The sequence below is a fragment of the Apteryx mantelli genome, chromosome 3 (assembly GCF_036417845.1).
Source record: "Apteryx mantelli isolate bAptMan1 chromosome 3, bAptMan1.hap1, whole genome shotgun sequence".
In the NCBI taxonomy this organism is placed as follows: domain Eukaryota; kingdom Metazoa; phylum Chordata; class Aves; order Apterygiformes; family Apterygidae; genus Apteryx; species Apteryx mantelli.
Genome location: NC_089980.1, coordinates 62,556,407 through 62,584,310, shown reverse-complemented (window position 1 = coordinate 62,584,310; position 27,904 = coordinate 62,556,407). Strand labels below are relative to the sequence as shown.

The window sequence follows — 27,904 nt, the reverse complement described above, 5'->3', positions numbered from 1 at the left end:
CATGAAGAAACATTATATCCACACCCTAAGAAAAGTGATCTGGAGCTGGTTGAATCAGTGGTTTGTTGCTGTTGTTTTTTCTTGTTGCTGCAGTCACTTTTTTTTCTCTTACAGAAAAAATGGGTTTACCAACTCAGTCTGTGCATAAAGACAATGGGAAAACCATTGAGAATGTGGAAGAGCACAGCTATAAGCAAGGGAAGAAGAACCGAGCCACCCTAAGGACAACAGAACGAGATCACAAGAAAAATGTGCAGTGCTCATTTATGTTAGACTCAGTTGGTGGGTCTTTGCCAAAAAAAACAATTCCAGATGTTGATCTCAATAAGCCTTACCTCAGCCTTGGCTGTAGCAATGCTAAGCTTCCAGTCTCTGTGCCCATGCCAATAGCCAGAACTGCACGCCAGACTTCTAGGACTGATTGCCCAGCAGACCGCTTAAAATTCTTTGAAACCCTGCGGCTTTTGTTAAAACTTACCTCAGTCTCGAAGAAAAAGGACAGGGAGCAAAGAGGACAGGAAAACACCTCTTCTGTCTGGCTGAACCGATCCAATGAACTGATCTGGCTGGAGCTGCAAGCTTGGCATGCTGGCCGGAGCATTAATGACCAAGACCTATATCTCTATGCGGCCCGTCAAGCCATCCCTGATATTATCAATGAAATCCTCACCTTCAAAGTAAACTATGGAAGCTTCTCCTGTGTAAAAAATGGAGCCAGTCTCAATGGTACTACAGGAGAAGGAGTTTGCAAAGCAACACATGGAACTAGTGCTTTGGGTTACTCAAGTTACCATGAACACCTCCATCGCCAGCGGGTCTCATTTGAGCAAGTAAAGCGGATAATGGAGCTGCTAGAGTATATAGAAGCACTTTATCCATCTCTGCAGGCTCTTCAAAAGGACTATGAAAAGTATGCTGCAAAGGACTTCCAAGACAGAGTGCAGGCACTCTGTCTGTGGTTAAACATTACAAAAGACTTAAATCAAAAACTAAGGATTATGGGAACTGTTTTGGGCATCAAAAATCTTTCTGACATTGGCTGGCCAGTGTTTGAAATTCCTTCTCCTGGACCGTCTAAGGACAATGATCCAGAGGATGAGGAAGTTGATAGGGAAACAGAAGTAAAGGAATCCTCAGGAATGTGCACAGAGGAGAGTGATGGTGAAGAACAAATCTCTGAGGAAAATGTTGAGGAACTTAGACAAGCCATCAAGAACAATTTTACTAATAAGCCAAATTTTGACTTTCAGGACCATTTTTCAAGGAAGCTTGATAGGCTTGAATCTGAGGATGACTCTGCCTCTTGGGTTATTCCAGAATGCAGTGCTGAGGCAGGCTGCAGCAAACACTGTTTGACCTCTATTTACAGGCCATTTGTAGATAAAGCACTGAAGCAAATGGGGTTGAGGAAGCTAATTTTGAGACTGCACAAGCTAATGCATGGTTCATTGCAAAGGGCCCGTATGGCGTTGGTAAGGAACGATCACCAGCTGGAGGTAGGTACCTGCTAGAGTAAGTGGGTAACAGGAGTACCTCCACCTGCAGTATTGTTTCTAAGAGTAACTAGGGGAATTGGGATCTTGTGAAAATATCAGTTGCTTTGTTGGGTTTTGAAAGAAAGAAAGAACATAGGTCATGATTAAGAGCCCTATGCTACTACTACTGAAGTAAATCTGTTGTTTGACCTGAACTAGAATTGGTATGAAGCACAAACTAGTTCTCTGCTTGTGTTTGTAATTTAAATGACATTTTTATGATAGCATCCTTGCTCATTCAATCTTCTAACAGCTAAAGCTGTAAGTCAGACAAATTGAAATGGAAAATCAGGCACAGAAGTTTAATCATGAGTACAGATTAGCTAGGGAAATGGTACGTTTTCCTTTCCTTGTCTTCAAGACTGGCTGTCTCTCTGGAAGATAGCCTTTACCAAAACATCATTATTGGTCTTTTTCCTAGTCTAAATAAGTAAAATACTGTGTTGGCACAATAAGAATGTTTTCTTCAGCTAGCTCTTAGTTTGATTTTTTTTTTCTTTAGGTGATGTTATATGCTTAATTAAGAATAACTGAGTTAATAAAAATTATGAAGTAAGCTATAAACCAAGTGCAGTAAGCTGTAAACCAAGGACAGTAGCTGAAGTTTCATATGGTAATCTGTGGTCACTAACTCTTTCAAGGCTGAATATTTTTTCTTAACATAAACTGTTAGGCAATTTTATATTAGGAAAAACTAGTAATCAGGATGACTTGCCCTCCTTGATAAAATGGCATTGTGTGGGGCTTAACCATGGATTCTAGATAAAGAGATTTCTTATGATATTATGCCAGCTCTTACACAGATGCCTTTTGTGATCTTTGACACATTGCTGATCTTTGTGTTGACTTCTTATTTGCAAAAGGAGAGAGAAAGTTTACCTCCTTTGGAGCTGATTTTTAGGATGCATAAATTCATATTTATGAAATTTTTAGAGATTACTGTTTAAAACAAAAAAAAGCTATTAGTTGAATTTTCATTTATTCTCCAGTTGGTTTCAACTTTTTCTAGGAAATTTTGCATTACAAAAAAGTTTATTTCTAGATAGCCATGTATGTAAGCAAAACTTGCAGGTATCTGTTATAGTAACCAAAAAAATAAAATAAAAAAAAAATCATGTATTTGGGTTAAAAGTTTAGCTCAATACATAGGTAGAAACACCTTTAAAAATGAAGGGAAATAAAACATAATTTGAGGGGATTGAAAATAATTTTATGTACATTTTTGAAATTGCTAAATACCTTAAATATGTGGACGTCAGTAAGTGTTCTTAAAACTAATTAGTGAAACACCAGTAACTAAAGGCTTTGCTGAAGATTCACAGAACTAAACCTTTTGGAAATAGAGCAGTGGATGACCTGTGTGTGATGTAATGATAATCTCTCCCTCCTTCTCTACCTGACTTCTTCGAATGGTCATTTTCAGGAATTGTTCCATTTTCTTTGGACTTTTGTTCTCTTTTAAGAACTGGTATCATGACTAAAGGTGAATGTTATGAAAAAAGGATTGTAAGCTTCTTCGTCTGCCCTAAAATTAAAAGAATGCTGCCAAAAATAGAAAACACTATTTGTCATAAGTGTGATACCTGCTGTAGCAACAGATGACATCAAATTAAATTGAAGACACAGTTTTGAATTGCTTGGCATTTGCATCTGACAGTACTTTACATGTAGTGTCTTGGTTTTTTTCTGTGCTGTTCAAGCTGATATTTGTATTAAGTCGGAGCTACTAGTGTTTAGTTAATCTTTGTTACTTCTGATAAGTTATTTTTATATATTGACTGTGTGCTTATGTGTGTACATATATTTTTAAAAACTGTGAACATGTTTTCACTTCTATTATTACTTAACCATTAGTTTTCATCAAAAATGCTCTTTCTGAATTCTCCCACTGTATTTAAAAAATCTATATTAATGCTAATTTCATTTTAAATATATGTGTTTATACAAACAGGTTTTTAGAAAAATTTTAAATACAAGTGTCATTCGTCATAATTAAGTTCTAATATTTTAACATGGTTTATGCAAGCAAGAGTCTGTTTTTTTTGGAAGTTCTATGATTTGAGTCTTAAGAAAATGGCTAATATTTATTTTAAATTACAAAATTAAATATATAGCTAATTTAGTAGAACAACATCTAAAGCGCTTGCACCCTATTTTTAGTTCATTTAACTAGCTATGCTTTTGACTATAGATTTTTATGTAGGATCTCAATGAATTGCTTGATTCTTGTTTTCTTGGGTTTTTGTAGAACCTTGGGTTTTTGTAGACCCTTAATCTGTTTAAAATTGGGTCTGCTGAGAATTAAGTTTAGTCAAGTTGAATAATAGAAGGTCAAGGAACTAAAACTAAGCCCTTATGTTTCAAAGTCTTGTGCTGTTTTCCTTAATGTTAGAAAATGAAATAACGCATTGTTTTGTTGGGTTATTTTTGCTGCTGGGCTAGTTCTTTAATATTTTTATCAGAACTAAATTTTCTAAAACCACACTTGCATTACAGTGAGGATTTTTTTTCAAATATTTTGTTGTACTCTAGTAGTAAGTGTAGTATTTTCATGATCTATTGCTAATTAAAATCTCTCATTTAAAAGCCTTTAGCACTGGTGCTATTCTCCAGGAAGTAGATTTTTGTTTCTTTTTTTTTTTTTTGAAAGGAGTCAGTTTAAAAAGAAGGCCTATTAGTATACCTTTTAAGAAGATAAGTTCCTGTACTGTAGATCTACTAGTGATTAAAATTCAGCTATAGCAGCTATAGCGGAAATCCCTACTCGTGCATATTTGCTATCTCTGCATAGTGAGCTAGTGGTTTTATAAACCACTTAAGAACCTGCAGCTCATAATAAATTTTGTGCCAACATTAGTTATAATGAATATGCTATTCCATCCTCCCCAACAGAGTCAAGCATCAAAATATTAAAAAATAAAAATACTTAGAAAACTGACTCTGTCAGGAACTGTGATTTTGTGTGGCTCTTTTGAGAATGCAGAGCTTGTACGATACTGTAGGCACAAAATGTCAGAAATGTGTATGTAGGTGTAAAGGAATAATTTCTTCTTCTATTTTCTGTTAGATCATGAGGTTAAATATGATTAGTGTGTGTGAAAGTTTTTAGCTTTCTAGGCATCATTTTATCATTTGATCCAATTTCTGTTAATCTGTTCATTTCAACCTTTGAAGTGATGCTAGTTAGATTTGGCACTGAAGAACAAGGTAACAAATGCTAATTATGTCTATTAATATGTCAGTGAAGGATATTCAGGTGTTATAGTTAGCAAGTATGAATTAAGAATTGGAATAAAGCAAGTTCAATCTGGGTGAAAGAGCCCAAACCTTACAGGCACATTTTTTCTTAGGTGATGTACAGTGTGTAGTTTTCTTTATTGCAAACTGCACACATATTAAAGTCCAAATTTTCTGAAAATTTAAATTAAAGTAAATTTAAATTAAAACAAACAGTGCCTGCATGTACATCTTTGATTAGAACATTATAAGATGATATATAGTTTAGATATCTACAATATATAGTTATTTTCAAGTTTATTTTTATTAATTGGAAAAGATATCAAGTAGATCTCCTTTTAGTTTGTTTTCCTTTTGTAATTCCAGTTTCAATTTCTTACATCTGCCAGAGTTTTTAAGCTATTTTTTCAGTTGTTTTGGTGAATTTAGCTAGTGACTCTTGAACATTGCATTACTTTGCAGTGTGAATTTTTAAATAGAATAGTTGGAAAACAAGAAGTTGCTGATGCAGTACAAACGTAAAGAATGAGTTTACTCACCTGACATAGCCCAGTGCAAACTTGTTTTTCTAGGTATAGTCATTGGTGTAAGGCCTCTTGATTGTGTGTGGGTTTTTTTTGTTTGTTTGTTTTTTTGTTTTTTGTGTGTGTGTTTTTGGTTTGGGGGGATTGGTTGAGGGGGTTCTTGGCGGGTTTGGGGATTTTTTGTTGTTTTTTGGGGGGTTGCTTTTTTTTGTTTTTGGGGGAGTTTTTTTTTATGGGGCTTTGGGGGGCTTTATGAGGGTTTGAGGGTTTTTTTTGTTTGGGTTTTTTGTTTTGGAGGGGTTGGTTGGGGGGGGGTTGTTGTTGTTTTTTTGGTTTTAAATATATTTTGTAAAATTTTCAGGTATTGTATCTCAGAATGACCTGAATATATGTTCCTATATATTAGGCTTAACTTGTATATTCACGTTAACCTCAAATAGCAGTTTCTTCCTATACAGCAAAGGCTGTTCTGCTTTAGTGGATGCTTTAATCATCTTAAGGAAAACACAAAATAAGAGATTTTGTTCACTCTCAAGGGTCCATGATTGCTTTCCTCAGCCTGGTGATCCTCTAAAAAAAGTAGAAAGTTAGCTTTAAAAAAAACAAACAAAAAAAACTGCTGTGGCTGATTTGTCAGTTAATTAAAAGGTAGCTGAAATAAAAACTTATCTTTTAAAGATAATCTTTTGTGCATGCTACTTAAAACAAACCCTAAATCTTAAAGTTAAGGATCCTCTTCACGATACCTATTTCTTGTTACAGTTTTCAGAATTTCCAGATCCCATGTTGTGTTCAGATTATGTGCAGTTATTAAATTCCCCGCCTTCCTGTGAGAAAAAATGCAGCACTGTATCATGGGAAGAGCTGAAATCTATGGATTTACCATCTTTTGAACCTGCATTCTTGGTCCTTTGCCGAGTCCTGCTCAATGTTATCCATGAATGTCTCAAGCTAAGGTTGGAACAAAGACCTGCTGGGGAACCATCTCTTTTGAGTATTAAGCAGGTTTGCCTCAACTATTCTTTATTTTTATTATTTGAAATTACTTTGTCTTTTTGTTGTGGTAAGGTGGTCTGTTTAAAGAGGATTTGCTTAAGAAATGGTAGTATGTAATTTTGTAATAATTTATAGTCTTGTATTTCTTATGGAGATTTGTTTTTTACAAAGTAAACAACTGGTCATATGTACTTCTCTGATTTAGACTTTCAGGAGTCAAAACTGGTGATTAAAGAATTATCAGCCAGTGAAAGTAAATGGTGATCCATTTGCATTATAAGCTATATAAGCTTGTCCACAAAATGGTTTAAATAGTTGGCATTAAATGGATGTATAACTGTTAATTTCCTTGTCTACTCTAAATTTGAATCTTTATTATGTGTTGCCTTGTTCAACAGTCTGAACATAAACATTTTTTCTCTATTTGTGTTCCCTAGGCAGAGTGACTAGTTTTAAAGGGACAGATTTAAGTGTCTGTGTATTTGTTTTTTCTTTGATTTGATCCTTTTTCCTTTGTGAATGTAAGACCTCTGCCAAAATTCAGAGGGCACATAGTGTAGGTTGATTAAGAGAGGGGAGAAAAAAAAAACCAAACCCAAAACGATTTTACTTCCTGAAATAATTTTTGTATATAAAATATCTGATACTTTCTGAAGGTATTGAACAATCCTGTCACTAGCTGAGAATATTGTATTGGGATTTGTTTTCTGATGGCTGTTTGATCTAAGGAGGACTATTCAGACAATCTTTTTAGGATGCCCTGAACCAGACTTTGAACAAAGGTATTGATCTAAAGTCATCCTCCAGTCCCCTGACAAACATGAGCAAATTGAGCAAATTGTGGCTTCATCAGGTGGTCCTTCAGGGTCAACATTTAGGTATGCTCTCAGGCTGATTTATGATTTCACATTCCAGTTATCCAGCATTCCAAAAGCAATTGCTAAGTTACTTTATAGTTCCAAGTATGTTAATCAAGTAATTTAAGTTTCTGACAAGCGTTTCTTTGACAGTCTGTATTTTTGTTTCCCCTCCCCTCTTTCTTTCCTTGGGATTCTTCTAGGATTTTGAATCCTCTTGTATCCAATAGTACAGGACCTACAATGTCAATCTTATGAGTCACATTATAGTAAAATCTGACAGTGAAATATCCTTGTTTTCCAGAGACTATGGATAATTTTTACCTGCATGTCCCTTAGCTTCTTTGTGGGCTTTCAGAGTTAAGTAAAGGTGACAGCTTCTTGCTGTGAAAACAATATACATGTTGCAGACCAGTTTGATAGTATATACTGTCTCACTAATTACACTGAACACATGAATTCAACTCAGCAAATTCTTGCTACCCCAGGCAATATTCCTGAACACCAGAAGGAGCTGTGGAGGATATTTCACAAATAGTTCATTTTACTTCCTGAAGGAATTATGATTCCTAAAGTCTTGAGCAGTTTCAAAATGGAGTCTAGGGATCTGTTTTGTTCTTCGAGTTGACAAAATATTACAGAATTACAGAAAAGTCTAGGTTGGAAGGGACTTCTGGAGATTATCTGGTACAACCTTTTGTTGAAAGTTGGGCCTTAGATTAGGTTATCCAGGGCCCTGTCAAACCAGGTCTCGAGTATTTGCAGTGAGGGAGACTCCACTAGTTCTCTGGGCGACCTATTTCAATGTTTAATTGTTTTCATGGTGAAGAATTTTTTTTTCTCATATCTAGAGAGAATTTCCCCTGAAGCAATTTGTGCCTGTTGCCTCTTGGCCTGTCACTGTACATCCTTGTGAAGAGAGTGCCTACATTTTCTCTATAACTACCTTTTAGGTACTGAAAGACTGTGATTAGATACCCCTTTAGCCTTTTCTTTTCTACATTGAACAAAGCTAGTCCCTTCAGTCTTTCTTCGTATTCACATAGTACAGTCCATTCTGTTTCTGTAGTGATGGTCTGAGTGGACCATCCAGTCCTTAAATATCTGTTACTTTTTGGTACCATTTGAAACATGTAGCAGCACTGTTTGACTATATTATGCATGCCAGTCTTGATCCTCAACTTCTCCAAGGTGATTCTTAAAAATAAATAAATAAATAAAAAGATACAGAACAGATTATATGCTTCCTGAAATGTACTTTCTTTCTCCCATCCTTTCTCACCAACTTCTCCTTTTTGAGAGTTCTCCTCCATGTTTCACTTCTAGCAATACCTTCTGTGATCCTGATTATTCTGTGTATTGAAGAGCTGTTCTCTTTTAATTGCAGTTTAATGTTGTGTAGTGGCAGTGTAGTTCCTGGAACAGTTCAAGGTGATTCTTACCAGTTCTGCATTTCTTGCTGAGAAGTGAAGGGGGTGTGTGTGCATTTGTGTGCTTGATTTTGAAATCTATATTCCTTCTTCTTTTTTTTTTTTAGGTGGCTAGACTCCCACTTTTTTGTCTGTTTAAACTGGCAAGTGATATTTTTTGTCTTGTGTGTGTTGAGTGTCTTACAGTGCTTTATCTTCTGCAGAATAGCTGTCAGATACCTCTCTAATCTTGCATAACAGTTTGCATCTCCAAGAGGTAGTAGATGGTGCTGTTGTACTATAGAGACTTCCTCCTTATAAAAATCAGTGAGGAAATCAGTGGACAGTACTACTAAAAGGTTTTTAGTTCCAGATTATAGGACACTGTATTAGAGAAATGAAGTTTAAGTAATTTCTTACTTGTTCAAGTAAGTCTATAAGTAGAAGCACTGTAGCATATTGTAAATCGATCCTGGTACTGACTTAATTACTAATTCTATTATCCACACATTTTTTAGCCAAGCAATATTTGAATGTGTTTTAATGATTAAAGAAGAAGCCAATTAAAGGATATATATTTGGATGGGGAAAGCAGTATCTGACGATAGTCGCTCTTGTCTAGATAGTCTTAGCAGCATGTGTTGGTTCTTAAAATTTTTGAATTAGCTGTCCTTAACGTCAGCCGTAAACATTTTGTGCAGACTACTTAAGGAGCATTATTGTCATGTGACTCACGCTACTCCAGGGCTGGTTGAAAAGTGGTGAAATAGTCACAGTTACCTGGTTTGTGATTGGTTTCTGACTGATACCACTTAGGGCAATTGCCACAAAGTACTAACTGGTTAATGCATTCTGCTGAGAAAGGTTTTGTGCATCAGTTATAGGTCACTTAGAGTAGGTGGTGGTGTAAATTTTGAAAACTACTGGAATAGGAAAATTTGCATGTTTGGTGACAGATACTTAATTTATAGGTCAAATAAATATATGAAACAATGAAATCCTTATTATAAACTTGCTTGCTATAAATTACAATGGAAGCTGTGTGACCTGCACCACCTGGTTTGCAGAAAAGAAATTCGTGTACAGAATTGCTAAACAAAAAGACACCCAACAAACAGACTAATAATAGTGATAATATCTTCAGCTTAAGCAAACTGCATATTCTTTACGATGTCCCTTATAGACCATCTTTGGGGGTTGCCTATTGCATTGCTAGTTTCAGTTTCAACAAGTTGACACTTAAAATGCCTAGCATTATTACAAGTTTTTTTGTAAATCCTATATTCTGTTGTTCAGTAACACTGTGTATTTGTGTACGGCAGTATTTTTAGAAGAAAGAATACTGTTTTAAAAAAATCTATTTTTAATGAAGTTTCAATAGTATGCTAATTTGGAATGGAAGTTTTAAAAGTGGACTTTGCGTGTATCTGTAAAATATACCATCCTATGTAGCAAAGTTTTATGAACAAGTGATACTGCAAAGTCCCATCTGTTTCTGTGAATAATGGGCAATTAGCTATAAATTTCAACTTCTTTGAACAAATTACATGCTCCTTTGTGAATCCAAGGGCAAAACGAGAATAGGTTGGCACAGTGTACGCTGTATGTGAATGGAGACTGACGAATACACTTTATTTTTAAATATGTGTCATGCTAGGTATGTAAATAGCTAATTTTTGGATTTCCATCTTAAAATAAATCACACATTTTTTTTCCTTTTTTTCGCTTAACTAATGATAATTTTTAAACAATAGAGTTTATAAAATTACCTCCCCTCACCCCTGCGTGTTTATGGTGCATAGCATAATGCATTTTGGCCTGTAACAAATTCAGTAGAAATCTTGATGCTTTAATATTGTTATTTCTTGTATGTTTTTTGCTTTCATGTCATTTTTTCTCATGCATAGAGTCTGCTATATTGATAATTTCTTTTGCAAGGACAGTCATTACAGAAGAATTTAAAAAAGCAGAGATTAACCAACAATTCCATTCCCTCTGCCTCTCCAAATGACCCTATCTTCACTCTCATTCTCTCAGACTCTTGATTTAATAAAGTTGTTGCTCAGAAAAGATCAGGGGTTGTCAGACCGGGATACTGATGATAATTTCAAAAGAATAAAAGCTTAGCACTGGAAAGACTTAAAGAAAGACATTTGCTAGTGTAGGTTTGAAACCTGTGGTACTGTTTATGTACTCCTGTGTTTGTTGTTGTGCCTGTTTCTTCAAATAAATAAAAGCTGTAAGCTTTCAGGTAGGGGAGACAGCTGTTTGACCAAAATGGCCACTTCTGTTGATTAAAAGATAGCTTGCCTGATTTCAGCCTTTTTCAGTGAAACAGTGGAAGAAACTCCATCTGTTTTCAGGTCTGGTACAGGTTTTAGAGTTGTAGACACCTTCCCAATAAATTGAGACTGAAGTTCCCGTAGTAAAATACTTCTCATAGATCTTCAAGCTGCTGTCAAATGCACTGATGATTGTGAGGCCTGTTGCCCAAACTTTCAACCTATCCAGTAAGTTGCTTGCTGTGGCCCTGCGTGAAGGACAAAATCTGAAACATCTGCCTCCAACTCTTTTTACAATTATGTGGCAAGTGGCATGATGGCAATTAAATAACCCTGGAAAACTAGTGCAGATCTTTCCTGGAGACATGTAGAGAGACTGTATTCATCTCTAAAAGCTGTAGAAATTAGGTAGTGACAAACTGACGTATTTAGACAAATTAAACTTTCAATTCAAGAGAATTTAAGAGTAATATCTTTACTGATTGCAGTTTGTGGGTTTTTCTCTTGCAGCTAGTAAGAGAGTGTAAAGAGGTCCTGAAGGGCGGCCTGTTAATGAAGCAATATTATCAGTTCATGTTACGTGAGGTGTTAGATGACTTGCAAAAGATTGACTGCAACATTGATTCTTTTGAAGAGGACCTGCATAAAATGTTAATGGTAAGCTTCAAAAAGAGAATGTATTTGGAGTTCTGATAAGTTTATTATTCTGGCTATTACTGTTGGAAATCTGTTGCCCCTGTCAGACATAGGTCCTGATAATGTTTTTCATGGTGCTGTATTGCCCTCATTTTACTCTTTTAATGACCCTTGTAAGGCCTTTGTCATTTTAAACAAAGAACAAATTAGCATATAAAGACAATATCAATTTTTATTTACTGGATTGTGGTACAGTAGACTTGTAAATTGTCTGTATTTGTACTAAAACGGTTCATAAATAGAATTGTAAATTGCAGAGATTTAAATAGTCTAATCTTTTATTATTAAATAAAATACAGTTGTTTGATTAATATCATGTTTTAATGCCTTGGTATTGCATTAATCCAAGAATGATGCCTTGTTTTTAATAAGTATTCGTTATTGCAATAAGCTAAACACAAAGAGGTATTTAAAGACAAGCTCTTGGCCTCTAGTAGATTTTAAATCAAAACCACAAAAGAATAATAATTTATTTGATATCGTATTCCCTTGATGAGATTGATTCATTTTTCTCTTGTGAGTTGTTTGGGTTTTGTCCTCCTTATTCAGAAAAATTACTCAAGGCTCAATACCTGATTGGTAGTGTTCCATAAGCAAAGCTGCTGGTACTATCTATGGTTGAGGATGCCTGGGTTTTCCTGGTATAAGATTTTGTTTTGCTTTGGTTTGGTTTGTTTTTTTTTTTTTGCCTATAATGGTAAAAATGTACTGTTTCACATAAAATGCCTTATGCTATATGTCTGCTTCCATATGAAATTTCTAGAAACTTCCAGCAGAAATGACCTGGTTAGACAAAAGAAAAATGGTTTGTCTTGCCCATTTTGGAGTACTTGTACCTGTTTCATTAGATAGTTCTAATGGTTTTGTGCTTTGAGGCAAGAGCTTGAACTCTGGCAGCAGATGTGATTGTATAAGGGTTCTACTTTTTGCAGGTTGTGCAAGGGGTGATGACAGGACTCTTTAAATAGGAATAAATTTATCAAGCTATGAAGAACCGCAGTTGGTGCCTACTCGGAGTCCCAGGTTACGGTAGCACTAGCCGCAGGGAAGAAAGATTGGATAAAAGGTCAGGGTTGTCATAGAAGGTTGGGATGACTGGGCAAGAGGGCTGAAGAGACGATATGGACTGAAAACAGGGATGGGAAAAGTTGTAGGAAATTAGAAAATTAAGATATGTTCTGAGGTGGGGGAGGGAGAGGTGTCAGACTTGCTCTTTGTCTTTTCCTTTGGGCTCTTTGTAATAGGTAGGCAAGGAAACCAGGAAGATTCCTGGGAAAGAAATTGGGCTGGGAATGAAAGCAGAATTAAATAAAATCAGGAATGAGTATACAACCTGGGACTATCAGAACACAGCCCTTACCTAACCTAGAGTAGAGTTTTAAGGTTTTCCATGTCTTGGCATTATTACACTATGGTCTGAAAATACCTGAAACCAATGGGCAGCACTTTATCCACTTCTAACAAGGATGGCATTTGTGGACATTATGGATTATCTAAGTAAAACATGGCAAAATCGCTGCTAATTATTTGCATTCTGTATGACCCCTGAGGGCAAATTCTTGAAGAAGAATTGTACTTAACTCAAATTTTGTGTTAGTTTAAAAATAAATAAACAAATAAAGGAGAGAGAGAAAAGACTTGCAATAAAGGAACACAAGATGTGCTGAATCTGAGAAGGCAGTTCACTGTGCTTATGAATTTCCAGGAGAATATGTTCAGATGAAGCTTCCTGGAGTAATCTGGTTAATAGAAGATTTTTAAACTTTTTTTTTTTTTATTCAACTTTAAAAAACTGTGAAAACTGTTGGTATTGTTAGAGAGTTCACCACCAGGACAGTGATGATAGCAGCACAGCAAATGAAGTGGTAATAGTGTCAGTATTTTTAGAAAACTCTTGTGGAGAGTATATAGTATGTAATACTTTAGTAGCACTTTCTGTTTCCAGAACCATCTATTGCACCTTTTGTATGGAATCATGTAGATCATTTTCAGTCTGGTTTGGTTCAGCAAACCAAAAATGTTCTTTAAATATTTTCTACCATTGTTATAATATTAAGAGAACTTTGTCGATTTAGCTACAGGTTGTGTAATAATTTCTTTTCAAAGTGGCTTGCTCCTTGTGCAGGTTTACTTTGATTATATGAGAAGCTGGATCCAAATGCTACAGCAGTTACCTCAAGCATCTCATAGTTTGAAAAATCTCTTAGAAGAAGAATGGAATTTCACCAAAGAAATAACTCCTTATATCAGAGGAGGTGAAGCTCAAGCTGGAAAACTATTCTGGTAAGATTTATAAAATTACTCTGCTGATGGTGTTGATTTATACCAGATATTTGTTCAAGTCAGATTCACACCAATTATTTCAAAAATTCTGTTCTTTCAAGTACTTTTGTTCAGGATTTCCAGATTGGGCTTTCCGAGGCCCTGATAAGAAATTGCTAGTCTTTCTGTGGAATTGTATTGTGTCTAGAATGTTTTTAGTTAAAAATTTGATGATATGTCTGCAATCAATTCAGCTTAAATATACCCAGAGTGTTACCTAAATTTAAAACTTGCACCATTACAACCCATTTCATCAGAAGCGTGTGTTTTATATATTTAGGATATAATAGTAAGTTAAATTGTGTTTTATGACAAAATTTAAAATTATCATGGTTATCTAAAATTTCTGACGTTCAGTGTAAGAAACAACCAGAAAATAATTGTCAAAAATATTTGTCATGAAATTGATCTATTGCCAACATTGGCTATAATTCATCAAGCAAATTGGTCAAAAACCGGTCACCTCAGTAAATTGCCATATTATTGTTTTTCATTACATGATCAGAATATTCATTTAGTTTAATGGGAAAATCTGTTTTCCGAGTTCTCATAAAAGTTTTCTGGACTATTTACTTCTGTATATATTGTGTGAACGGGGTATTGTAATTTTAGTCAGATACTTTCTAATTGGAGGAAAAAATAAGGCTTGCTAGTCTTCCCCAGAAAATCCTGTGGTTACTGTTTCTGTTCAGAAACTTCAGTAAATGAACTGGAACAATAAAATGTTTTTATTTCCTTCAAATGGAAGGAAGTTCTCCAGTTTTCTAGTTCTAGTGTGGCTGAGGCCTTAGAGATGTCAATTCTGATGTCAGAGTAAGTACCTCCCTGCTTAATGCCTGGCTTTGCTCCCCTGCTTGCTACATTTGATAGATAATTCTACTCTTGGTACGATTCCTAGTGAGATAGAAATTATGCTACATACTTCTGCAACGATTGTAGCTACGGGATCCAACAGGTGCAGGTGCTCTTACTCCAGCTATAACAGGAATGACTACTTTTATGAAAGGTCTCTGTTCCTGCTAGCCTTGCACATGTAGAGAGACAGAGGACCCCCAAGATCCTGCTTGGGGATTCTTCTGCAGACAGACTTACCAACACGGCTCTCTTGCTTGGGACAGAGTAGAAGTGTAAGGTGCCGTGCTACCTGAATAAGACTGAAGTTCTACCATTTCTGTTGTTTCAGTGATATTGCAGGAATGCTGCTGAAATCTACAGGAATATTTTTAGACTCTGGACTACAGGACAGTTGTGATGAGTTTTGGGCCAGTGCTGATGATAGTACTGCATCAGATGAAATCAGGTATTAAGCCCTTCAGATTTGCACTTTTACTCGTGTTTCTTTACCCCTGACAGGAACATACTGCATTTTAAGTCTTAGAATGAAAGCTTACATAAAGGCAAGACTCTATAGGTTGTCTTGATGATATTTCTGTATGTAGTAATCACTAAGCATTATTTTGCGCATTTAAAGCCTACTAACCTTCCTAGTTGAGGGTAGGAGAAATTGTGTATGCAGTGCTCTTTAAATTTAATTTTTATATCCATATCAAAAATGTGCCTATATAAGTTAAATTTACTTGTTAGTTGCTTGCAGACATTTTTCTGTGCACTTTCTGTTGATATATGTATATATTTTTAAATCTGCTAATACCTATATAGATGTAATATGATTTATTGAAACATTGTCACTTCATTCTTGTCAATGTTTTAGGAGGTCTGTTATAGAAACCAGCCGAGCACTAAAAGAACTCTTTCATGAAGCTAGAGAAAGGGCATCCAAAGCTCTTGGTTTTGCTAAAATGCTGAGGAAGGTGAGTTAACAGTAGAATCTGATCTAATTTAATCTAATTTACTGATGTTCATTTTTTTTTAATGTCCTTTAAATAAATTTAAAGTATTTTTTTTAATTACTCTTAGGATCTTGAAATAGCAGCAGAGTTTGCATTGTCAGCCCCTGTGCGAGATTTTCTGAATGCTCTGAAAACAAAAGAGTATGTGAAGGTAAATTCAGTTTAGAGGCATAAATTTTTTTAATGTGGCATGTGTATCTCAACATTTAAAATGTCTTGTATTTAATGCACTGTGGCAGTTAGATTTTTTCTTTACCTGTATTTGTGTGAGTGCAAATGCTAGCCTGTGTCTTGGGAAATCAAGGTCCAATTTCTTGCGTTTCCACAGGTTTTTGTCATTTAGGAAAAGCCACTTTGTTTCAGTAGCACTTTCTCATTTGTGAGGTGTGAAGAACAGCACTTAGTAGGGAATATTATGAAAATAAATGTGTTAAAGTTTGAAGTGCATGAATACTTCAGTAAATGGAGAATTTTAAGTAGGTAATCTCAGACTGTAGACCTGCTTTTATTGTGCTTTTCTAAAGCAATAATATTATAGTAGAGCTCTGCTCTAGCTTGCTTCCATGAGAGTGCTAAGGAAACTCAGGGTAAGGTGTTATGCTTTGTCTGAGCAGGGACATGTGTTTCATTCCAGAATACTGTTGCTGAATAGCAGTTTCACACAGCAAAAGTAGATTAAATTCAGCAACAAAAAAGCACTGGTGCCCAATACTTACAAATCCTTACATTTATGATTTTGTGCTTTATTCCTTAAATATTCCCAGGTTGACAAGTCTTTATTGCAGTTTGAATTGAAATATGCCAGTTTCTTCAACAGGTTAAATTTATTTGCATCTGTTGCTCTTTTTGTCCTTACATACATTTGAAATACATAATTCCCAATTGGGGAATAAGTACTAACTTCTGTATGAGCAAATTCCTGTTAGATTTATATAAACAGTTGTTAGAAGTTGACAGTGGTTCAAGAGAAGACTGTGCAAGTTTGTAGAAGAGAAAACCATAAGGGTTGTTAAGTACCTACATAAAACATCTGGCTCAGAAGGGCCCTAGTCTGTGAATTGTTTGAGAGGGAGAGTAGCCAAGGAAATTTTCAGTTTATGTTAATGTTTTTATATATGTTTTTCCCTAGGCATCCACTCTTTGCCACTCTGAGACACAGTATTGGACTTTGTAGACCTTTTAGTAAAAGATAGTATGATTGTTCTCATGCACTTATTTTGAAGAACAAAATGAATCTTTAGTTTGAAAAATGTGTGTGCGCATGGGTGATATGTAATCTATTGTCACATCTAAAACTTTATCCCCTTGTTATGCATTACCTCTCCCCTGTTTTCTACCTCTCAGAACAACATGTATTTTGGCAGTTAATAGTTCATGTGTTGGCCCTCTAACATCACATAGGCAATTTAGATTTTTGACAGAATTCTCAATCAGGTGCTAATTAGTTGTAGAAAATTTTAATTTTAGATTTCAATAATAACCCAATAGGTTTTACTTTGACCTATAGATTACAATGGGTTTAATGATGAGATACAGCTGGTAATGGTAAAACTGTTGAATGAGGTGTTTTGTCTTAGCTTAATGTTATCTAGCTCTGCGTAACAAGCTGGCATTAGAGAATTATCTCTCAGAATGGGAGGCCGGTCATTCTGGAGGCAAGTAAGGACACAAGCTGGCTTTGAGACACTGAAGCCATATGCTGACAGTGAATTGCACCCTGGCCAGTTGCAGCAGGAGCTGTAGATTTCAAGGGGCAGGGGGCCAGTGAGGGGAGGCTGCACAAGCAGAAAAACCTGGGAAACGTTGTGTTGCACTTCTAAACAGTTGAATCATGTTAATGTATTGAGTCTTCCTCTGTTTTCAACCATGAAACAAGAAAATACAGGTTTTGAAAACTGCCTATGCAACTGCAGTTGTGGCTGAGTGTACACTTAGGACATAACTTTATTAGAAATGTCCAAAGATGTGCCATTATTTCTGTTAATGTCTTGTCATTCTCCAGCCAGAGCAGCTGTGTTTATAGAAGCTGTCTGTAGTAACAGTTTTGCAGTGAGACTAGTATAGATGAGGCACAATGGTTTGAACAGAGTTGTCTTCAGCCAGAACAATGCTGGCTATGATGATGGGCCAAAAGGGTTTAAAAAAAGAGTAAGACACAGAAGTTTTGACTATGAATATCCCATATTCTGACAGAATCAAGATGAAAATAGAGGAAAGACAGTGGACAAAGTCGATTCTGAAGCTAGGAATAGGAAGTACTAGACTTCTTGTGTGTTACTGACCAGAGGTTTAACTTCAGAAACAGATATAAGCAGTAGCTAGTGTTACATTTTGTAATGGCATTATCACTGAAATAGTGAGTGAGGTGGGGGAGCAGTCCCCCCATTTCAAGAACTGTTACAGTCAGAATTGTATTGATTTAGAAAGAAAAGAGAGAATTAAGTTTCACTGTTAGTTGGTTACCTCTTTATAAATCGTATGTATCATCTATTTTACTGTTTTCAGTCTGATTCTGATTCCTAACTTGGTTAAAGTATTGTTTCCACTATGGCAGATGTAGCATAAGACATTTTTTTAATAGTGTATTACTAAAAGAAAAAGCTCTTCTTGGACTTTACAATTAACCTCTCTTACATTAATAGTCAGGAATAACTAATTTTTTTATAGCCATGTCTTTGCTTAATGTTGTGTGGATATTTAGAGATCCCATGTGAATTTTTCATGACCAAGTATGTATATTTTAATCTTCCACTCTTAAAAATTGGTGTTTCTTAGTTTAAAGTCTTAACAGTCTTAACTAGTTTACTTTTTCTTAATATTTTATATATATATATATATATAGTGTGTGTGTGTGTGTTTGTGTGTGTGTATATATATATGTGTGTGTGTGTGTATATATATAAATAAATAAATATTTGGGCTTTTTTGTAACAACATTCCTTTGAAAGAATATGTAAAAGGATAAGCTAAGGGTGCACAGAAAGATGTCATTGGATATTGCTGGTCCAGCACATGTTTTGCATTCCAAGAAATGATTTATTATAATGGGTTTTGATTTTTAGTGCAAAAAATGGCTGTATGTACTGATTTAGTATGTGTATTGCTACAGCTACTTAAGATGGGAACTCTTCCTGTTGTTTGAAGAAGATGACATATATCCATTTTGTGTATCTTAGAAGAAACTGAAATTCACTGTTTTTATTTTTATTTTTATTTTTTTAATTTCTTCTACAGGTGCAAATCCCTGGACTTGAAAACTTACAAGTATTTGTCCCAAATAGTATTGCAGGGGAAAAATCTGTGATTTTACAGCTCCTAAATGCAGCTGCAGGAAAGGATTGCTCGAAGGATTCGGATGAGGTTGCATATGAGGCCTATTTACTAATGACCAAACACAGTGACAAAGACCACGAATTAGACAACAGTTGGAGCGCGTGGGAGGGTCAGCCAGTCAAAGTAGTGCCACAGGTGGAAACTGCTGATACACTGCGAAGCATGCAGGTGCGTTTTTTCCCTTCTTTATGGGATCTCCACACTTTCTATGAATGCTCGTCCTTTCAGATTAACCACAGTAATTTAACTGAGGTATCTTTCTTTTTACAGATAATAAAAAGTTGAATTTGAGCATAGCAGTTATTCTTAGTTGTGTTAGTACAAGTAGTAAATTCATGGGATTTTAGCATTTCTTAAAGGATTATTCTTGTAGTGTGCATTTTTCAGGGAAGGATTTCTGTAATAAAGAGATATCAAAAATGTTTACTTGGTGCTCAGCATCAGAAGCATGGGCAAGACTTAAAAGCTTTATGTTTTAGTAAGAAGCCGCTGGTGTCCAAGAACATGTGACTGTTACGTGCTTTACACACGCTGAGGATGAAACCAGTCACCAGTCATTTTGGATGAACTGTGGCATTTGAAGTTCAGTTTCAGTGGAAGCTACTGGATGTTCAACAGTTCTGCAGGAAGAAATCTTTCCAGTCACACTTTCCTTATCCCAAGCCAACTGGGGTTCCCCGCCAGTAGTTGCGCTACATGGCGGTAACTGAGCCAGCTGCAACTCCCTGCCCCTCCTGCTCTCTTATCTTATGTTAGGCTAAGTGAATCTTCTTTTTGGTATGTCGCGTAGTTTCTTGGGCCTCTGCCAGAAATGGGCTCTAATATCCGTGAACAGAGTTACTTTCTGAGTCGCTGTGCCTGGCCTCTAATGTTCCACAAGGGCTCTAACAATTTCAGGCAGTCTTAAAAATCGCTTCTGTGCGTGTCACCGTGTGTGCGAGGTGCAAGCATGTTACTTCCAGTTTGCCTGTGGTCCAAGCTGAACAGCAGATAACTAGCCTTTGATGAGACTTTTAGAATTTCATTGGACTTTGAAAAAAGGTGTCATTTCCTTCAGAAAACGAAAACAGCAAGAGATGCAATTTGGTTTGAAAATGGTATTCCATCTGGCATATATATTAATGTACAGGGAGCATGCTGTGCGTGTATGTGTAACATTGTTTAAATGTCTTTTTTAAATCACGTATTGAAAATTAAGGAAGTAAACAGTTCTTCAGAAAGATTATGTGTGCATCTTGTTCTTTACCCAAAAAAAGAATTTTTAATTAAAAATGTGTTTTAATTGCAAACTAAAAAATTTAAGGTGTTATTTTCAAAATATTCTTAAAATAGAAGTATCCCATCAAAATTAACAATATTTTCACACTTTTTCTTTTTTTATGAGGCAGGTATTGGATATCTGGATGAAGTGGTCTTGTTTTGCAGTAACTTGTTACAGCTACATTTTTTGTAGTTCAAAAATGAGGGAGCTTAGTATGTGAATCATAGTGCCACAGCAAAGGCAACACCATCTGTTACTCTGTGTATTTTTATAGAGTTCTGCAATATGAGAGTTCTGGTTTTCAAAACATTCTTACATTTTAAAGTTTTTCAAAATTTGAGCAAACACTGTGTAGTAAAATCTGTGGTTTTCCCTGTTCAACAACAGCTTTTTGCCCTCAAATGTATTACATTGCTTGGGTAAAACCTGCTTATTTATGACAATTGTTACCTGCATCTACTTTGAGACAGTATAAGTATTGCTCTTAGATATTACCTTTGTATGTGTAACTATTTTGAAGATGATTTTTAATACAGTATTTACCAAGCTTCAAAAAGATTATCATCTTTCAGGAAGTGGATAGTACTATATTTCCCTTGAAAACCTGCTACATGGCATTTGCTCTAACAGACTTCTGCCCATAAGATGAACATTTATCAAGCTCAGATGCCAGCATAAAGCTTTTCTATGTGATTAAGTGTTTTCATGAACAGTAAAGAGAGAGAGGCCATCAAGATTTTAGAATTCAAAAAATAACCAATTGGGATTTGCTGTGAGGGGACTAGTGTTTCTAGGGAGAGTTTTGTTTATAAGAACTAGTTGTAAATTCTATTCCTAGGTTGATAACCTCCTCCTTGTAGTCATTCAATCTGCCCATCTTGTGAGTCAGAGAAAAGCTTTCCAACAGTCTATTGAAGGGCTCATATCTTTGCACCACGAACAGACATCCAGCCAACCAGTCATTGCCAAAGCTCTGCAACAGCTAAAGGTAAGCAGTCTTCCAGGTGATTTCAGTCAAAATTGTTTCTTGCTTTGCTCACTGATAAGTAAAAACATGATTGCAATGCTAATGAAGTATTCTGCAATTGCAATTTATGCAACCTCTGTGGACTGTATTTTCAGTACAATTTTCATTCTCTTCTTTTTGCAAGTGATTTGTGAATGCGTTTTGAGCAATATTGGTTATAATCATGTTTGCCCAGGCTAAGTGGGAAACAAGCCCATAGTGCAGTAGAAATGTTCATAAAACAGAAGAAATGCATCTTTGTATGAAAGGATTATGGAATTGAAAGAAAATGCTTGATTTCATAAAATTAAATTCTGTCAAAATCTATGGTCTGAAAGAAAAGGCAAATTCCGCCCCCCTCCAAATTTGGAGAGGATGACTTCTTTGTGACATGAAAATGGGTAGGTGTCCCTTTCTCTGTCCCTTTTGACCCACAGAAGCAAAGATTTATTATTCTGAAGTTGCAATTTCATGACCCTACATTTCTCCCCAAATTCAGTAGAAGCTGTTCCCCCATACCAGGGTGAAAATATCAAAGGCCTGGTCAAGTTACAGATAGTAAATCATTTTCTCTTTTCTTGTCTTTCTCTTTCTTTTTTGGTTTTCTTTGAATGAGTAGGTAAACTTTAAAAGCAGACAATCAAGCTGAATAATAATACTTCAGTTAGTTATAAGACTTGCTTAGAATTTGGTGCAAGTTCTGGGAAAGTGTTTTTCCAAGACTGAATGAATTGCGATGACATTAAAGTATATTTCCATTTAAAATAATGTAATTGTCATATTCATGGTTGCTTTAATCTACTCAACTGTAGAATATAAATAGTAATAATTTGATGCCCCCTCCCCTTTTTTGTTGTTGCTCAGAGTGATGCATTACAGCTATGCAATAAGATAAGCAGTGCCATTGATAGAGTTGATCGCATGTTCACATCTGAGTTTGATGCTGAAGTTGATGAATCTGAATCTGCCACTTTGCAACAATACTACCGGGAAGCCATGATTCAGGGTTATAATTTTGGATTTGAGGTAAGGAAATGATAAGTTAACAAAAAATGATTTATTTCTGCACAATTTTGGTAGGAGCTGATAAAGTTCCCATCTTTGTATTGGGGTAAGTAAGCTATAACTCTGAGGAAATATGAAGAGTTTTATAAGAGCATTAGAAAAATGCTTGTTGCCACAGGAGTCTTGTATTGAAAATTATTGGAAAAGATCTATTGAATTTAGGAAGTTCTTAAAGATTTTGAGAGTGATTGACATTGCTGATTAGAGTCTGAATTTAAGTGTAGTCTTATAGGCTCTGCTACTGGGCAGCATTTCAGGTGAAATCAGAAATATTCTTTGATATTGAGTGTCATCCATGTAACTTGTCTTCTCACTGTTTTTTCAGCCTAGAGTAGCATAATACTTGTATTATTTGAACCTTTCTTTCAAAGTTTAACACAGTTCTTATATGCCGTGAATATAGCTTTTGAATGTCTCCCCAGAGTGATGACCAGGAATTGTCATGTTCAGACATGTTCTTTTAATATTTCATTATTTGAATCCTGTGACCTTTTTGTAGAGTGTGTGTGGAGTGTGGTTGTGGGTGTTTTTTTTTTTTTGAGATTGTATACTACACTACCGTACTTTAAGGATAGTATTCTACAGCTGATATTTCTGTTGACTTTTTTCAATGTACATGCATACCTCATTCCCCACCACCACCCCCCCCCCCAAAAAAAAACCAAGTGCAATATAACTAAAAATAAATACTACTTTGAGGTCCAATCTGTTGTTACGGAGCTAAGCATTTATGTAGGATGTTTCTTAAATGCTGTGTACACTGTTAAACATCGGCACGTGCCCATATGCACACAAGTATGCAATATGGCTTATATCATGTCCTTTTTAAATTTTTTTTTATAATTATGTGACTGCTTGCATAAAATCATTTTGTCTAAGAATAGGATGTGACTGTACCATACTGTAGTCTTTTATTAGCTTGCAAATACTCCAGTGGACATTGCAAATGGTATTTTTGTTTTTATTATTAATACCTAAAGGGTAATTTTTAATTTCTTACAGTACCATAAAGAAGTTGTTCGCCTAATGTCTGGAGAATTCAGGCAGAAAATTGGAGATAAGTATATCAGCTTTGCTAGAAAATGGATGAATTATGTGCTAACAAAGTGTGAGAGTGGCCGAGGCACTCGACCCAGGTAACAGCTAACTTGTTAATGTCATGGTAGTTTGTGTTACTTTTATCTACCATGCAGGACGTTTCATGCTGAAAATAATGCTTGTTTTGAACTAGTTCATTTGCACTATTGAGGCTTCTGGCTCTTGAGTTTTGGAGGTGATTTGAATAGTAAATACATAAAGCCAAATGAACACCCCAACTGCTTAGCAAAAGATTTTGTCTGGCATCTTGCCTCAAATATTAGCTGACAGAAAATGAGAGGAAAAAGTGAAGATCACTGGACCCAAACAATTCAAAGGCTGTAGCTTGGAGCAAAAATATTATTTGATCAGGTGCCAATAAAAATTGCTGAATATGCCACAGTCATTCTTTGGGTATTTTACAGAGAAAGTTTACACAGACCTTGACATAGTTCTATGTCAGTTGCAGACATGTAGGTATAGCTGCTTCATCCTCCTGTCCGCATCCTTTCTATTGGTGCTTCCTGAAAGTGTCTAAAGTATGATCCACAGATGAGGAAGAAGTGTTTCTGCTCTGGTGAAAATTCGTCAGTTTTATGATTATGTATAAATAATAGATTTCAGCCTTTTCACAGAATACAGTATGGCATCAGGACTACTTTGTTTTGAGCTAAAGATGTCTTTAAGGATGGTTTTTGTTGTAGTCTAAAGTACTTTCTTTTACTTGCAAATGGCTCCTTTTCCGAGGTTTAACTCAGAGCACTTTTTTTTTCCACCATCCATAACAGGAGATGGAGGGGTTGAACAGCAAGATTTTCTGCTTTGACTGGGATGAAACTGTTGCTAAATTTGTAGCTAGAACTACAGTCTAAGCACCTGAATGCAAGTTTGTTCAGTCTGTTGACAGTACTATTGTGCCCAGTGGTCTCTCAGATTGTTCTCATAGAGTCAGCGCTATGAAACTCTACTGCTGGACCCTAGTGGAAAAAAAGAAGATTTGAGTCCTTTTGGGGTTCACTAGACCAACAGAGGAACTAGGAAACTGACCCAAGCAGAATGATAACATCACTTTATATAGGTGGTTTTGCAGTATTTTGCAGCTGATGTGTCAGAACTTTTATACCAGTCTCTTGCATTGACGTAGGTTTCTTACTGATCCTTGCCAGCAGATCACATGTCAGTGATAACTTTGTTTCCTTAAAGTAGGGCTGGTCAATCTGTCCTGGGGATAGTTTGTTTTGCTTGGAGGAAGAAGAGGAGGAAAGAGTGGGTAGGTTGAAGTATGTGCTGATAGACCAGCTAGCCTTGAATGCTAATCTACTTACATTTTCTAGATTGCTGCTGCTAATTTTAGTAGGTCTTAAAAAAAAAAAAAGAAAAGGAAACACACACACAGAAAACACAGTAGGGAGAGAGCAAGTCCCTCAGTTGTTTTACTGTACCAGTCTAGGCCCTAAAACCACTGATGCCTGGTTGTTGTGGTGATCAGATTCTCATGAAATAGTAATTTATCTTTTGACCTTATTTCAAAAAGGTCAAAAATTTTGGACAGGGGATGCTGGTTTGACTTGTTGCTCTGAGTCGTATTGAGTGAAGTGATATTCCTGAAGGTAGCACCTACATCAGACTTCAGTGGATTGAGATATATAGCATGGTCTGTTCAGTTTATTTGGCAGTGTCCTGGCTAAAATCAGGCTTTATCTGAATATAAATGGGGAAAGATCAACACAGGTTAAATTCACTACCTTTTATATATTAATCCATTTTCTTATAAAGATTTTTTTCATATTTTCCAGAGAAAAATAAATAGCTACTATTTACTGTTGTTGGATGTTATTGAAAATCTGATGATGGTTTTAGCCAAAGAACAATTCTTTTTCTGTGTTTTATTCTTCTTTGAGATAGGTGGGCAACTCAAGGTTTTGATTTTCTTCAAGCCATTGAGCCAGCATTTATTTCAGCTCTCCCAGAAGATGACTTCTTGGTACGGAATAAGTTATTCTGAACTACTGTTTATTTCTAAATACATGCGAAGCTATCAGTGTCTGTTATGAGGGGTGTTTTCTGTAAAGCTGTGTGTGATTACAGACGCTATTCTGACACAATTGCTCTTTTCTATAACTGATGATGTTGATAAATCTTAGTTTGTAAGATTCTGCATAGTGTATGCTTGTGACCATTGGTATTAAAATTTTCAAATTGTTGACAGTTTGTTGGTACTGTCTTGCTACGGTTTGTATGTTGCTGGTACTGTCTTGATACGTTTGATGTCTCTGTCTCTCGGGAATTCTGAAAGCAGTTTTTCTGCAGAGTAACAATTTAGAGCAGTCATAATAAACTTCTGAGGCTTATTTTAGCACCCGAAGTTCATTTATGGTGTGAGTACAAAATCACAATTGTTTAGAAGTATTTCTTATAATCATGCCAACATGAAACAGGCTTTAAAGCACCTCTTTTGTTTTTATTATGAAAAAAATTAGTAGACTGTAACTGAGTTTTGTTCTGTGCTCTGCTTTCCCTCTTTTCCAATGGAAATAAACTCTTGAGAATTTGTTTCTCTGATCTTGATTCAGTACAGTGGTGTAGAGAAGTCAAAGTACAGTTACCACAAAATTGGAGAATACAAGTGTCTCAGCACCACTTGATTTTTATTTCGGAGATCCAAAATGGTTTTTTTATCTAAAGGCAGCATTAAAATGCGTTGTTGGACTTTGCAGTTTTGATGTTTTCTTTGCTTAGTTTCCTGTTGGTACTCATGTGACCATAGATATTTAAGGAAACATGATATGATTTTAAATGAACTGTGAACAGAAACTTGCTTCAGTGATAATTTCTGCAAAATTTTTAATTTTGCTATCTAATGAAGCACAGCAGCATTGATATTTAATGACAATGCATTGCTACTGAATCACTTTTGAACTGAGAGCACAGTTCAAGATGCACTATGAAATAACACATTAATCTTGATTAATACCAAAACTATATAGTTTAGTCTTTTCAGTACATGTATTTCTAGCAAGAGCACTCAAGTAAATTATCTTTTTGTCCCATGTGTGTGTTGCTGTGAAAGGGTTGTCTGTCTAAATGTTTTAGCTTTAGGAAGTAGCCCCTCAGCGTTTATTTATTTATTTATTTATTTGCTTTGGCACAATTCCTGAAGCAGCTAGTATTTCAAAGAGTAATACAGGTGTATTTTAGTGATAAGGTCTTTTAAGAGGTCTCTTGAGTGTTTAGGGGGAAGCTTCTAAGGAGGAAAGAGAAGCTCAAAAAACTTATGTGGCCTTTGAGATTATAGACTGGTAACTTTCTCCATCAAATGGGATTGATACCTTGTTAGGACCTTGACAGAGCATTAACAAGCGATCATGCGTTAGCTAGAGATTCTTTTGACTAGTAGTTATCAGAGATACCATGACACTTCTTCAGATGGTGCATTTTTATGACAGAGGTTTCACATGTACCAAGAGGAGAATTCAGAGCCAGTGTTATTTAAGCTTGAATAAAGTAAGACTTTGTACAAGTGGGAGAGAAAGTGGAGGAACCAAAACCTTAACTGCATTTCTGAACTTTTGCTTTCTTTAACTGGGTTGCAGTTTTGGAGAGCATTATTTGAAGCCACTGCGATAATTTAATCTGACTCCTGTATAACGCAGGTCGTAGCATTTGCCCTAGAAAAGCCAGTGACAATCTGAATCTTCTATTTAAACAATACCTGATGTTGTGGAAGGACATCAGCCTAGATTTGAAGTGCTAAAGCATCCAATGCATTTTTTTTTTGATGAGCTGTTTCAATCACAGACTAAACCACTTTTTTTAATATAACATTGTTTTTCAGTTAGTCTAGCTTCATGTTCCAGCTCTTCGTTAAGTTTTTGAATTTCTGGAAGTTTTGGCTGGGCTGAATGATTGGTATATAGAAGTGGCCTTCATAGCAACTGTACCTAAGAACAAAAAATTTTAATTCATTATTGTGAGGATACATTTTATCCCTCATGTTCTGATGAGTGAATTGAATGAGAGCAAGATTTAATAACTTGTCCATGGTTACTTTCACAGTAAAAAGTACACCTAGTAATCAAACTCGGATTGCTTGAGTCCTAGTTCAGTGACTTAGCTATTAAACATCCTTTCCTGGAAGTTTTGGTAGCTTCATGGATAAGTAAGAAAAGTGGATTTCTTTTAAGATACAGTGCTCCGTATTGTTATTTTATGGATTTTTATCATGTGATCCAGGCCATTGTACTCTCACCCACTTTCTTTGGGTATTTTTTCTTTGGGGGGAAGAGCAGGCAGGCAGAGGGGGTGGCTACAGCTTTTTGATTGTTTGTTTTCAGCAAGCATGATTTTTAATTTTATTGAGAATGGATTTTTTTTTTTTTTACTTCCACTAACTTTATAGTATGAAATGTTTTTTATAATATATTATTGTTCGGTTCTCTTGGATACTTATTTTG

The 27,904-nt window shown here is 35.6% G+C and overlaps 1 protein-coding gene across 10 annotated transcripts in view; it reads left to right on the top strand.

The window, feature by feature from the left end:
- The window catches only part of MAP3K4 (mitogen-activated protein kinase kinase kinase 4), an 81,307-nt gene that overhangs the window by 29,383 nt on the left and 24,020 nt on the right, over positions 1–27,904 (top strand). For all 10 annotated transcript variants that reach the window (XR_010883731.1, XM_067293513.1, XM_013945447.2 and 7 more), the window contains 12 exons: positions 115–1,496; positions 6,059–6,301; positions 11,351–11,497; positions 13,662–13,819; positions 15,042–15,158; positions 15,570–15,669; positions 15,776–15,859; positions 18,943–19,209; positions 21,141–21,290; positions 22,173–22,334; positions 23,376–23,509; positions 25,356–25,434. Coding sequence is in view for 9 of the 10 variants with exons in the window: in XM_013945447.2 (XP_013800901.1) it covers positions 115–1,496; positions 6,059–6,301; positions 11,351–11,497; positions 13,662–13,819; positions 15,042–15,158; positions 15,570–15,669; positions 15,776–15,859; positions 18,943–19,209; positions 21,141–21,290; positions 22,173–22,334; positions 23,376–23,509; positions 25,356–25,434 (3,023 nt within the window). In the remaining variant the exon portion in view is untranslated. The remainder of the gene's footprint in view (positions 1–114; positions 1,497–6,058; positions 6,302–11,350; positions 11,498–13,661; positions 13,820–15,041; positions 15,159–15,569; positions 15,670–15,775; positions 15,860–18,942; positions 19,210–21,140; positions 21,291–22,172; positions 22,335–23,375; positions 23,510–25,355; positions 25,435–27,904) is intronic.